This window comes from Ambystoma mexicanum, chromosome 7p, assembly GCF_040938575.1.
Source record: "Ambystoma mexicanum isolate Mex_15411 chromosome 7p, UKY_AmexF1_1, whole genome shotgun sequence".
In the NCBI taxonomy this organism is placed as follows: domain Eukaryota; kingdom Metazoa; phylum Chordata; class Amphibia; order Caudata; family Ambystomatidae; genus Ambystoma; species Ambystoma mexicanum.
This window is the reverse complement of record NC_090939.1, coordinates 217,370,146-217,384,631: the sequence shown is the minus strand read 5'-3', so window position 1 is coordinate 217,384,631 and position 14,486 is coordinate 217,370,146. Positions and strand designations below refer to the sequence as shown.

Genomic DNA, 14,486 nt, shown 5'->3' with positions numbered 1-14,486 from the left:
ACCAGAACTACAGGACAGCCGTGGGAGCTCAACGTGGTGCTGACCAGGCTCATGGGGCCTTCATTCGAGCCCTTGCGTTCGGCTCCGTTGAAGTTCCTTGTGGCCATCACCTCCGCACGACCTGTTGGAGAGATTCAGGCCCTAGACTGCAAGCCTCCATACTTGACTTTTCACGATACGAGGGTGGTGCTGAGGACGCACCCCTCTTTCATGCCCAAGGTGCCGTCGGACTTCCAACTTAACAAACCCTTGGTGTTGCCAGTTTTCTTTTCGTCGCCGGCCGAGAGGACTTTGCACTCGCTGGATGTAGCTAGAGCGCTTAAGTTCTACGTGTACCGAACAAAGAGTTTTCGGAAGACATCACAGCTGTTTGTGAACTTTGGACCTGTGAACCAAGGGAAGGCTCTCTCGAAGGCTTCCATTTCCAGATGGCTCTCCGGCTGCATCATGCACTGTCATCGGTTGGCCAACCGACCGTTGCCCGGCCATCCGAGAGCTCATTCAACCAGAGCGATCGCTGCTACTATGGCGTTCTTGTCTGGTGTGCCCCTGCTGGACATCTGCAGGTCTGCTACGTGGAGGTCGACTCACACCTTCACGAGATTCTACTGCGTCGACCGGGATTCTAGGGAGGAGTCCAGAGTTGGCCAAGCAGTGCTGCGCAACCTGTTCGCCTGAAGGTGGGCCTGGTGAGGAGGTAAGAGTTGCTTAATGTTGAGTTTATGTAATGCTTAATGTTGAGCCTTTTGCCAGCTCCCATGGTTGTGCATGTGTACTGCTATTTATTCTTATATTCATGAGCATGTGAATCCATGCCAGACCCCATGCTGGAGAAGGAACAAGTTACTTACCTGTAACTGTTCTCCAGCATGGGTCTGGCATGGATTCACATGCAAACCCTCCCTCCTTCCCCTCTGCGGCTCTTCACTTGGTCATACTGCCACTTTACGTGCTACCAAATCTGAAGATGGCTGCCAGAGGAGGGGCTTAGGTAGAGGGCAGTCATTGGCTGGGGGCAGTATGACCCAGAGACCAGTGATTGGTTATTAGTAGAAAGACAGTTCAGAAACGAAACTGAAACTGATTTTTTCTTTACCGAGGATTCCCAGCCTGACTGGGAATATTCATGAGCATGTGAATCCATGCCAGACCCAGGCTGGAGAAAAAAACAGTTACAGGTAAGTAACTTGTTCCTTCTCTTGGCACAGAATAGCTCAAGGTAAGTACCTTATGTTTTGATGGACCGGTGTTGTGAAACAAAAGACGTTACCGTAAACACGTATGCAATCACTTTTTGACAGCTCGGTCGTATTAAAGAAACTCGTATCCGCGGCAAGAAATGTTACCGGGGCAAAACACACTTAGCACCTGGGCTAACCAGAGAGAGTTTGGGGCAAAAATCATATGCAATACTTTTGTCAAGGCAGACAGTCGGAGAACACTCGCTGACAGAAATACAAAAGTCAATAGGCCGGAGCCAGTGTCATGTGGAACCGGGTTCCTTTTGTCGAGGATCACACCGTCAGACATTTCAAGATTCAACGTTGCCAGCAGTACTTGGATATTGTCAACAGAGGAAGCAAAAGTTATAAGAAGGAGGGCAAGCCTTGGAGGAGGAGAAAAGGGATTTATCCTAGTTCCTCAAGCAGAACACACTACCTTATTCAATGTAGAAGCTGGTGCCACATCAGTTGTTCCTGTTGGTTTCCTGCAGACCCACGGTTTCTGGAGCTTCGGCAAGAAGGACGACAATCTGGAGGGGTCTGCACCACACAGGGATGAACCCAGCAGCAGCGACGGTGAATAAAAGGTGTGCTCCTTTAAAACAGGAGAGGCTCTTCAGATGGCTATCCGGACCACTACAGCAGTGTGCAGCAATTTCGACCACAAAGAGGCTCCTCTGGCTGTGGAAGATGAGCTGGTTGACCCCACCAAGCTCAAGGGAAGAAGACTCCGGACTGGATCTTCTCTGGTCGTCGAAGGGTAGATAGCTCAGGACTACAGCAGGGCTTCACCAGGACGGGGTGGTTGCAGCAGCTGTCGTCTTCTCCGCTTCTCTTCGGTTCCTTGTAGTTCCAGAGGCGACTCTGACTTCTAGCTCAAGAGACCTGCCTTTTATGCGCAAAACCCCCATTCACACAGCCTGGCTGTCAATCGCGCAGCAGGGGGGGTTGTCCAGCCCGGACAGCCACCTCAGCCAATCATGGCAAAGCGTGACTTGGGTTTCCTAGGATACCCTGTGCAGTGGGTGACTACACCCCTCCCTCACATTCAGCCCACCTAGACACCCAGGCGCCTTGAGGAGGGCTTCTCTGCAGAAGCCCGCCAAAAGATGGTTAACAAAGAAGGCAAATTGACAAGGGGGGGTCCTGGGAGTTTCTTTGCCAGACATTAGTCCTGGTTATGAGAGACTTACCCAGAGTCTTTAGCTCACTATCTTTCACAGAGAAGAAATATCCCAAACATATCAGTCTTTGTCCTGCCCTGGGGCAGGCCAGCACCGAAATGCTAGGCAATTCTTCTCTGAACAAGAGTACCAACAGCATCCCCAGACACGTGTTTCGGTCTGGTTGGACCTCATCAGTAGGGAGGGGCTGTGTCTCTCTAAGAATAGTGAGCAAGGGGTCCACGTCTGGATTCCCCTAGTAACTTAGGGTGAGACCCAAAGTTACTTGAATATGCAAATTGACAAGGGGGGATCCTGGGAGTCTTAGAATCACTGGTCGGGATTATTCTGCTTATTAGGCAAAGGCTCTAGCCTTACATCAGTCATTGCTGTGTCAAGGACACATTTAAATTTTCAACAAAGCATGCATGTGCATGCCCATTTGAATGAGTCTTGTGGAGAAACTATGGGGGGGCTGGGGGGGGGCAGGCCCTTTAACAGTCCAGAGGGCTGGAGGCTGTTAAAGGCCATGTTCTCCCCCTCTCCGCCCTCCCCATAAAACACACTGCAGGGGTGAAAGCCATTCACACCCTGGGGTTTAACCAGGGTGCAAATGGTATTTTTTAGTCAGAAGATTGGTACTCAAGCGATGCCAATCTCTGGAGGGGGTGGAGGGCGCGGGTGGAAATGAAGATGGCCGTACCCCATTGGAAATAGGAGTGAAGTCCCTTTTCCATGTCTATGGTGGGAGGGTGCGCCGGGACTGGAGCACAAAGCTAGGCAGCAAGTGTATATTTTTGCCTGCTGTTCCAGCCACCTGATTGGCTACTCACACTTCCCTGGGTCTGAAAATATCATCTTGGGTTCATGTTTACCTGTGTATTGGATATTGAGGCCCAAAATAATGGGGCTGTCCAAATATCACCCGCTGGTACAGTAACTTGGAGGGACAAAGCAGCCAGTGTACCATGTCATGAATGTTTACTACTAATGCTATGTGTTTGCCAACATTTACTTGCAGATATTTCTTGAACTTTTAAAGAGATACATGGACTCAATTCACTGCATTCATGCCTTTGAATGTAAAATGCAATACACCCCTGAAATGCAGCAGTTTTAGCTTGTTAGAATGCTGTGTAATGTTAAAGTGTTTCATCAAACTAAGCGGTTATTAAAAGGTTATGGTTATATATTTTCTCATTTGAAAGGTGGTTCATCTGGAACAAGCAACAGTGGTCGCGCGCGGTCTGATCCAACGCATCAACATCGACATAGTGGTGGGCACTTCACTGCTGCTGTCCAAGCAATGGATTGTGAAACACACAGTCCAAAGGTAATTTCTATGGTTACTTAACCTATCAGATCAGTCTGTCAGCTGTCTCACATTCAGAATAAGGAATAAAATATTTTTTTATTTTGAAAGCAAGCGAAAGTAATATATTGGCAAATTAAATGTTTGTTTCTTAAAGTGCAATCTTGCACTTAAGAAAACAGTTTTCCTTGATACTTTGACACACTAAGATCTTTCAAACTCCAGATCTCTGCCTACTTTGTCAACTTAGATGGAACTTTTATAGGTAATGTGTTTAACAGGGCTCATGGGTTTTCCTGGCATGATATCCTGGAAAGGCAGGGAGATTGCCAGTTCAGATTGCAGCTTGCACTTCAACAGTGTCTGCATTGGAGCAAATTGAAAGTACCAATGTGTACACAATCAAACACTTGTACGAGCACGATGGAAATAAAATATCAATCAATCCATGTCGGCATCATGCTTTTCTTTTCTAATCCACAGTGTTGACAAGCCCATTGACCATTGCATGGCTTAGTAATTTGATAGTTGCTCTCATCCTCCAGTAGAGGGATCGTTGCTGTGAATACTTGCTATGGCACTATGCGCCACAAAGTGCAATTTTTACTGTGCAATATGTTTTGAAGTCTAAACTAAAAACATATAATTTCTTAGATGATGAAACTATGCTCAGAGTGGAAGAAATGTTGCATTTGATGCTTTGAAAGTGAGGTTTAAGTCTTGTGAGAGGTCATTTTGATGTTTTCTGAACTAGTAACAGGCATGTGGAGGAGGAAGGAGTGGTAGAAGTGATATCATTGTGTTACAGCTAAACATGCCTGTTCATCATGCAGCACCTAAACGCCCCCTCGTCCCTTATTACCGTCCCAGTTTAGTTTTTTATTCTCCATGTCCGCAGACTCCTCGTAATGTCTAGATGATGCTTTATGCAGGGTTTTTTGTTTTCATAATTGGCGGAGCGGGGCGATTCTCAAACCTTTAGTTAAAATAGCCATGCAGTAAAAGCATTTCATGTCATTGTTCATGTATTTGCTGCTTGGCCTTGTGTTGGAACCCGAAAGTAGTTACAAAATGAGTTGCAAAGTCTTTTTGGCCCCAACTCCATTTTCCAGCATTGGATCTTACATGGATTCACATGCTTATGAATATTCCCTGCCAGGCTAAAAATCCTCAGTTCTATTAAGGTAGTTTTGCTTTAAAGCCTAAAAAAACTGCTTGTCACTTATATAGCCCATTGCTGTCTCACTTTAGGCCATACAGCCCCACCCAATGACGTTGATCCTATTTAGCTCCATCCCTGGTGGCCATCTTCAAGTTTTTACTGCACATTTACGTGTTGGGAGTCCTCGTTCAACTAATTAAATATTTTTGTTAATTTCTTCACCTGCATGACTACTGCTAGCTGGGATCCGAAGAGGTGAAGATCTGGACCATCCAGTGATGATCTTCCGGAGAACTTCTTGGGAGACCTTCTCCACGTGGCGATGGAGGATGCTAGTAAGAAGTTTCTTTAGGCCCTGGCCAAGTGTGGGCTGAAAGCATTTATTGCCTGCATCCGGACCATCAGGTGGGCCGCTTCTCAATCTGCCCGGCGGTCTCCTTTAAAACCAGGAAGGACTGCCACCGGCGGTTGATCGCGTGGTGGGAGCAAGGTGAGTGGGCTACTGGGTCGGCCGCAGTCCTGCATCAGCCATGGTCAACAGAACTGTGCAAGAAACTCCCTTTTTCGAAGAGGTTGAGATCTCAAGAGGATATATCCCGGGAGACTAAACCGAAGAGGCGTCGTGGACATACATTGCACAGTTCGACTCGTCACCTAAGGCTCCATCTGGATCAGCGGTCGCAACAGCTCCTCCGTCCACGACAAAGAGCTTGTCCATAGCCCCATCCACCACAGTTGCACGGTCTACACCAACTACCACGACTGTCCCTACTAAATTATCTTCATTCAAGAAACACAATTTGATGACTGCCACACCATCGATTGGTCTCTTCCATGGGTGCAGTTCAACAGCTATCCTGTTGACGACCCGGAAGTCCGACACTTCTACCTCATCGAAGATTGCACCGTCCACGGTCCAGTCATCGACTACCTCCTCCTTGGTCACAACCATAGTCTCTACAGTGCCGCTGGCCCCTATGCCAATATTAGCAACATTGTCAACATCATCTCTGGCTCCAGGAGTGGCTTCTTTTCTGAAACTCTCAAACAATAAGCCTTTGTTCACCTTGGTGCATGTGACCACAGCAAAACCACCTGTCCAAGTGCTATAAGAGTAGCATGTCAAATGCGCCTATGGAGGCTGTATTCTCAAGCCAGGAGGAGATGGAAGATGACGTTGATCCCATTCTACCAGCACCTCATCTGCCACTATAGCCTCTAGCCCATCTGCTACAGCCCCAGTGCATCCTGCACCCAGGGACTTGCCTCCAGCCCCTGGACCATCTGCTCCAGCCCCAGTGCATCCTGCACCCAGGGGCTTGTTGCAGGACATTTTATCGACTTTACAATCTCTGGTAACAGAGTTACAGCAACATCTACCCCCACCGGCCTCTTGAGGTATGCCTAGGGTGAGTCCCACATGGTCTCCTGAGGGGTTACCTCCGTCTCGGTCTCCACAACCAGCTCAGGATTTCCTATACTCAGTGCTGCCCTTACGGACATCGATGCAGTTCCAAATACAAACACATCCCAAGGTACCCATACAGCTGATAAGTTTGTCCTGGTTCCAGCAGATGGAGAGAACCCTGATGCCGATCTGCCCTCCATAAGCTCACCTCCGGATGAAATGGGGTCATTCTAAGCTCTATCAATGCGCGCTGTGCAGCTCTTCAACCTCGTCCCTGAAGAACAGAAGGAGGAGGGTTTCCTGTTTCAGAATAGGGGGACCTACAGGAAATCAGTGATGGTTATACCTCTGCTCGATGACATATGGGAGGATGGTCTCCTGGTCATGCGGAACTAGTTGTCAGTTCCACCAAAAAGACTGGAGACTAAATATAGAGTTCCTGAGCGTGCGCCCCAGTGTTATTTCTCCCAGCCATCCCCTGACTCTGTAGTTTTGGCTACAGCCAGGAAGAGGTCAGCTAACCCTTAATTTCATTTCTTGGTTCCACCGGATAAGGATGGAAATCAGCTGGATGCTTTCGGAAAGAGGATTGTTGTCATAGGGGCTAGCACTATCAAAGCTGCAATTTCGTTAACCATTCTTTCCCAATATGATTGGGAACTATGGTTTAAGGATGGACCCCAGAAAAGAGGGGGGGAAGCTTTAGCTTTGCTGTACGTGGGTGAGAGTGCATTGGATCACACAATTGCAGTAGGTCTGGATGTCATGGGGCTGTCCTACAGTGTGAGGCGTGGTTGAGGGTCACCAACTTCTTGGTAGGGCTTATACAGAGAGCGGCTGTGTGGCCAGGTTTGTTACCTGGTCTTCTGCATATTTTTGTGGTCACCAACTTCTTCCCAAATGTGCAATCTAAGGTCATCGACATGCCTTTTGACTGCCTCGACATCTTTGTCAAGAATGTTAACAAGACCCTTCAGGCAATAAAGACGGACACTGCCCACTCCCTACGAACTCTGCAGCGGAGGAGGCAGTCCTTTCGTTCTGGGATGGGGAGATGCTCCCGGTCTTCCTGGGCGTATCTGATGTCCTATTGTCAACCTTCTTGTTCCTCCTCGCTTGAGGTCTACCAAGGAAGGGCGCACGCGCACTGGGGCATTCAAAGGCAGCGCAGATCCTCCACCCAACCACAAGCTCTAAAGCAAGCCTGACTATTATCTGATTCTGGGCCCCCACTTCAGCACCCCAGTGGGAGACTGGTTGTGTCATTTAGTAGACTAATGGAGAAACCTCAGCAGCGACAAGTGGATGCTCAGTATCGTGCAAAGGGGGCACAACCTCGATTTAGCTGGACAAATGCCCTTTCATTTCTCCAATGCGCAAAAGAGAACTAAATCTGTCGCTCCTCCTGGAGCCGGTTCGGTCCCTGCTCCGAAAGGGGGCTATAGAATCTGTTGCACTGCACCTCCAGGGCTCTAGAGTGTACTCCAGTTACTTCCTGGTCAGAAATAAGTCTGGTGGGCGATACCTATTCTAAATCTCAGGTAGCTCAACAAGTTTCTTCGCTCACAAAAAGTCTGTATGCTCATGTGACAGCAGGTTCTTGAGCAACCAGAGCAAGAGTATTTTCTTGCATCTGTAGCTCTGGAAGACGCATACTTGCATATTCCCATCCATCAGAAGCGCACACATTTTCTAAGCTGCCTAGTGCAGGGGAGGCACTGCCAGTTCAAGGCTCTACCCTTGGGACTAACTTCTTCTCCAATGGTGTTCACTAAGTGCCTCGCTCCAGTGGGCGCTCATAGTGCATCACACAGCTATACAGGTCTACCCTGATCTGGACAACCGGTAGATCCGGTCGCAGTGTCACCAGATGAGCCTGCCGTATACGGAAGACCGCATTGATGTCTCGCATGTCTGGGATTTTCCGTAAACGTTGCCAAGTCTTTATCGCCGTCTCAGAACGCGCTCTTCCTGGGTTCTGAACTGGACACCTTACAATGCCTTGCTACTCCATCGGAGGACCGAATCAAGGCCTTGATCCACAAGCTTCAATAGCTGCCTGCTCTCAAGGTTACGACTGTTCGCTCGATCAAGTCTTTGCAAGGGATGATGTCTGCAGATCTCTGGTGCCTCATTGCAGGCTATGCATGAGGCCACTCCCAAGAGTTCCTGGATGCCAGATAGAAGCTGGTATCTTGCTCTTGGAACAACAATATCACATCCAACTCGCAGTTTCAGCGATCACTGCCTTGGTGGAAGCATCAGCAGCACCGAATGCATGGTGCCCCCTTTCGATCTCTGACTCAACCGACTGTCGCAACAGACTCGTCCCTGGAAGTGTGGGGGGGGGGAGGACACACAGGAAAACTCCTCGCCAGAGGTCTCTGGTTTCTGGAGGACAAGTTACTTCACATCAGTGTGTTAGAGCTCAGACAGCATGACCACCATACCACCATGTTCTAAATCGGGACTGGGTGGGGGGTGGTGCGGGGGCGGCCTTCTCTCCTACCCTCTCCAAGGAAGCTCAAGCGCAGTGGCACTAGGTCATATGTCGGGATGTTCCTCATTCAACTTAACCTGGCTTGGTTCCACAACACCACTGCAGATTCCCGCTGCAGGGCAGGGAGCTGCGATCCTGCCACGAGTGGGAGCTCGATCAGGATCAAATTCATCGACTAGTCTTAAGATGGGGCTGATCGATTTTGTTCGCCTCCGCGGCCAGCTCCAAGTGCAGTCAGTTTGCCTGCAGTTTTCCTCAAACCAGGAGTCTAGGGGACGCTTTCTCCATCCCTTGCGAGGGTATGTTACTTTAGGCGTTCTCACTGATCCCTCTTCTACGATTACTGAATGCACTGAAACTGAGCTGGTGCAGGTTGATTGCCACGGCGTGGCCACATCAAATCCGATACCCCGACCTATTGCACCCGTCAGTGGTACTGTCTATCAAGCTTCTTCCTCTTTCAGACCTATCAAGGGAAGAAGCCATCCTGCATCACGACCCAGCGTCCCTGAAATTGAGGTCCTTGCTCCTGCAACCTTGGAATTTGGACACTTTCAGTTACCGTTGGAATGCCGTGAGATTCTGGCCAAGGCTAGAGCTCTGTCGACTTTCCTGCTACAGGCAGAAGTGGAAAAGGTTTTGCATGTGGTGTCAATCTCAACGACTCGACTCTCATTGTATCAAGCCTAACGAGATCCTGGCGTATCTTCAGTCATTGTCAAAAGTAGGCCTAGCACACGCTTCAATAAAGGGACGATCTCCTGATGTAATCGGGCAGCTGGCAAGCCTTCACTTTAATCGCATATGCTTGTTAGAGTTCAAAGGACCTTTCAGGACTTTTCCACCAGTAAAAGTGCCTGCTCCAGCTTGGGAGCTCAATTTGGTTCTCTCCAAGATAATTGGCCCTCCGTTTGAGCCTTTAGAATTTCTCTGGTACCTATTACATCTGCCAGACTTGTTGGGTAATTGCAGGCTCTCTTGCAAACCACCATATTTGACTTACTCATACAGCCCATCCCCCTTCCTCCATCCTTGTGGGCGTTCCCCAACATGAGGATGGTACCGGATCCTTTTGAAGTGATAAATTGAGCTTAAATTTAGTATAGCGTGCAGGGGCGCGGCTTTGGTTGTAGACACGCCCTGCCCTCAGCGTCTCGTCTCAGTGACTTACTCTTGCGTCCTGTCCCCTTTCCTCCATGCTGCATGGGTGTCCCTTCCAAGGGACAGGAGACGGAATCTTTTTCACCAGAAAAAAACCTTCTTCCCCATTAAATTTAGAGTCGCTGGGGGTGCAGCCCAGGGAGCATGCGCTGCCCTGACTCCGCCCTCCAGCGCCACATCCCAGTCCTCTTTTCTGCGCTGACGGGAACGGGCCGAATTCACCAGTGCTCCTGTGTTTGGCTTCGGCCATGTAATTCCACGCGCGGATACCTCTTTTGTCTTTTTTGATTTTTTATCATTCAGGTACTCGGTCCTCAGGCACCACGCTCCTCCCTGGTGCATGTCGACTTCCACAGGGTTCAGCAGGTGTACATCCTGCAACGGGCTCTTCCCAACTTCAGACCCCCACGCCCTCTGCCTATGTTGCCTTTGCCCAGACCACGATTGGCAAGCTTGTTCAGCATGCGGCTCGCTGTCTCTGAAAGCGCTTAAGAACAGACTAGCCAGGTGGAGGGAGCTCTTCCAGATGTCTCCTCCAGAGGACCTCAAGAACTTCGTGAAACACTGAGCCAGGCCCAAGGAGGGGCCGCTATTTTCCATTGCACTCCGCAAAGGAGACTCCTTGCCAAGGACTCTCCCGCGTGGGAGCGACCGTTCAGGTCCTTGTACCGGCACGTGCACCGAGCTGAGGGATCCTCTGATACTCCAGAGGGCAGTGTTGAGGGACCGGAAGGTTCTTGTACTGGATCGTCCTCAGAGGGGCTCTGCCCTTGTAGCAGCCTCATGGCCGAGGGGCTATGCCCTAGTACCAGCATGCTGCTGAGGGGTGCCTAAACGCAGCTCTACCAGCTGCCGGGTTGAGGGTGTCGCACTTACCGGGCCTAGGACCGAGGAGTAGGGTAGGCCTTGTGATCCACATACAAGTGTCATGGAGGAGGCTGGGCCCAGCGAGCTAGGCAACACGTTGCAGGCATGTGGCAGGCAGCTCGACAAGATGGCCGCCGCGCCAGACAGAGGCACCCGTCCGCCATTCCAGGAGTTCGCCGAAGACAGAGTGTCAAGGTGGGACTGGCCTCAACCAGGTACGTGGCCTACAGCCTATCCTTCTTATGCTCAGGGTATCTTTCCACTGCGTCCATGCGGGATGGGTATACAGCGGTTCCAACATCCCCCACCTACCCCGTCGGTACCCCCTACCACCTCTCAGGCCAGTGAAGAGGGGTTCTGCGAGAGGTTCCTCTGGCTCATGAAGTCACCTCGGATGGCAGTTATCCTCAAGGACTCCATCAGCGCAGTCCTCCCGACTATGCTAGCGGTACCCCAAGCGCCTCCACCGGCCTCTGCTGCCTCCTCAGCCTCCGGCCGCGGTACCTGTGCCCCAGCTACTCCTCCACCTCTGCAGAATCTTCCTGATCCGCAGGACACGGACGATGAGGAGGATCCGGACACGCCATCCTCAGCCAGTGCCTTCCCCTAACATCTTGCTGGGCTGGCGGAATACCTGGTCCTCCCCCAGCTTGAGGTCGAGCAGCCGGCAGAAGGCGTTCTGGCTGAAGTCCTCACGCAATGCCCCTCTGCAGACCGATGTAGTCTCCCTGGCCAAGAAGGGTTGTCTTAAGCCCCACTTGGCCCAGCCGGTCAGTCGACGCCTGGACACCAAGTAAAGGCAGATGGAGGGGGATGCACTCTTGCTCTCGGCCCATCCTCAGCCACACTCCTCGGTGATCGCTGCAGCATCACTATACTCCAAGCCTCAGGCGTCCTCAGCCGCCTCCTCTGCGGGTCTACTAGGCAAGGATGAGAAGATCTTGGAGGCGTACGGAAAAACTCTATTCAAACGCGTCCTTGCACCTTCATCAAGCCGATGCCATGCTGGCTGCCGCCAACCAGAAGTTATGGCGGGAAATTGCGGTCTTCCTCCCGGAACTACCTGTGCAGAGCCAATTACTTTTTAATTCTGGGCTGGCAGAGGCCAAGCTGGTGGTGCATGACCTCATGGAATCCACTGTGGCCCATATCGACACCTCTGGCTGTGCCATCTGTATCGCCATGGACATGAGAAGGACAGCCTGGCTCCAGGCAACGAAATTCAACCCAGACGTCCAGGAGCGCAAATCAAATCTACCGCTTGAGTGGGGTGGGGGGGGTGCCCTCTTCCACTCCTCCACGGACGAAGAGCTGGACAAGAAGAAAAACAGCTCACAAACGGCTAAGTCTTCATCCATCTTGACAAATACCACACCCAAGTCGTACACCCAGTCACAGCAGTGTGCCGACGGGGCGTTTGTATGGAGGGTTCTGCGACATCCAGGAACAGAGATCCAAGGAGCCGGACCGCTCGCCGGCGCAAGCAACAAATGGGGGGGGGGGTCAAGGGCTTTTTCCAGTCCCTCTCAGCCTCCGAGGGAAAGAAGGCCCTTCTGGTCCATGTGTCTCCAGTGGGGGGCAGGCTTGCTCTCTGTACACATTTCTGTTGTCAGATGTTCGCGGACCCCTAGATCCTCTCCGTAGTATCCACTGGAGACCGCCTCCCTATCCCAGCCTCTCCTCCCCTCCACTCCCACAGGTTGGGACAGCAACTCCTTTGGCAGAGATCCGGTCGCTCGTGGAGAGCCAGGCAGTGGAGGAAGTGCCAGCCTCCCAGCGAGGCTTGGGCTTTTACTCCAGGATTTTCACCATTCAGAAGAACCAAGCAGGCCTGCGAGTTGTGCTTGACTTTTCCACACTCAACCTCGCCTTACCCCTACAAAAATTCAAGATGGTTACGTCCGCTTTTGTAGCGGAGACATTGTGCAAGGGAGATTGGATGTGCTCCCTGGATTTGAAGGACACGTATCTACACGTCCAGATTTGGCAACCCCATCGTTCTTTCCTACGGTTCAGGATCATGGGCAACCATTTTCAATACAAGGTCCTTCATTTTGGCTTCAACTCGACCCCCAGGGTCTTCACCAGACTCATGAATACAGTGGCTGCCCTCCTGAGAGCGCAGGGTCTCCACCTTTACACATACCTCGACTGGCTTGTCAGGGCTACATCTCTGGTAGCGTTTCACCACTCTTCCCATGCCCTTATGCATGATCTGGGCTTCTCGCTTAATCTCAAGAAGTTGCAGCTGCAGCCCACACAGACTGACATTCTTGGGCCTCTTCTGGGACACATGCTCTGAGAAGGTATTTCTGTCGGAGGACAAGATCTCGGCCATCAAGAGAGCCCCCGCCCACTTCCTCAGCAGAGAGATGACCTCGGCTTGGTGCTGCCACCGTCTCCTGGCGGCGGTTCTATTAGCCGTCCCACACACGAGACTGAGGATGAGGAGGATTCAGCTGCACTTCTCAGCCTCATGGAACCAGGAGAGGGACTCTCAATCCGAGAAGATCAACGTCTCCATCTCTCCTCCCGTACCCAACATGGTGGTCCAGGGACTGCAACCTACGGACGGGCAAGCCCTTTCGGCCGCCCTCCCCGCAGGCCACCATCACCACAGACTCCTCGCTCGAGGGGTGGGGGGGCCACCCTGGATGATCTCTGTCCACGGCACCTGGACTCGACAGGAGCAGGAATACCACATCAATTGGTTGGAGCTGAAAGCCATATGGCTATTGCTCAGAGCATTCCTACCACTTCTCAGGGGCAAGGTTGTCCTCATCCAGACAGACAACTCGACCAGAATGTAATACGTCAATAAGCAGGGATGCACCAAATCTCCTCCTGCGCACTGACAATGAGCATGTGGGAGTGGGCCCTGGAAAACATTACCTAATGGCAGTCCACCTTTTGGGGGAAGCCAACCTGGAGGCGGACAGGCTCAACAGGTTGGGAGCGGACAATTACAAGTGGCAGCTAAACGACCTCATCATTCAGGAGATCTTCATAAGGTGGGGTCATCCCTGGGTGGTTCTCTTTGCCACCTGGCTCAACAAGAAGTGCCCTCAGTTCGCCTCCTGGCAGAGACAGGGTCCCGGCTCCCTGGGCGAAGCATTTCAGCTTCAGTGGAACGGCCTGATGGCGTACACCTTCCTCCCCCCACTCTGCTGATTCAGAGTGATCTGCAAGATCAAGTGGTCTCGCCAACTCAAAATCATTCTGATGGCTCCATGGTGGCTGGCCAGGCCATGGTTTTCGGAGCTGCTCAGCCTCTCGGAGGTGCCTCTGATTCACCTCCCGACGGGCCAGCACATCTGCTGGCGCAGCAGGGGGGGCAGGGTCATACACCCTGTGCCACAGAAATGAGCTCTCACAGCGTGGTACCTGAGCAGGTAACGCTGCAGCACCTCAGCTTCTCACAGGCCAATCTGGAAATCGTACAGGGCGCCAGGAGCAAGGCTATCGTAGCCCAGTATAAAAGCAAATGGACCAGATTCCACTGGGCAGACTCCAAGGAAATCGACCCCCTGCTTGTACTTTGGACGACGTGCTCTCCTTCTCAGCGCACCACGCTCACTCTGGTGTGCAGGTGGACACCTGTCGCACATACCTCGCAGCCAAAGGGGCTTAGAGGAACTCGGAAGAGGGGGGGGGGGATCTTCTCCGATCGTAAAGCAACATTTGACGCGG

General features: G+C 51.5%; 1 protein-coding gene across 4 annotated transcripts in view; it reads left to right on the top strand.

The window, feature by feature from the left end:
* The window catches only part of DYRK1A (dual specificity tyrosine phosphorylation regulated kinase 1A), a 1,390,196-nt gene that overhangs the window by 1,353,774 nt on the left and 21,936 nt on the right, over positions 1–14,486 (top strand). For all 4 annotated transcript variants that reach the window (XM_069636083.1, XM_069636082.1, XM_069636084.1 and 1 more), the window contains one exon: positions 3,595–3,719. In XM_069636083.1, the coding sequence (XP_069492184.1) occupies positions 3,595–3,719 (125 nt within the window). The remainder of the gene's footprint in view (positions 1–3,594; positions 3,720–14,486) is intronic.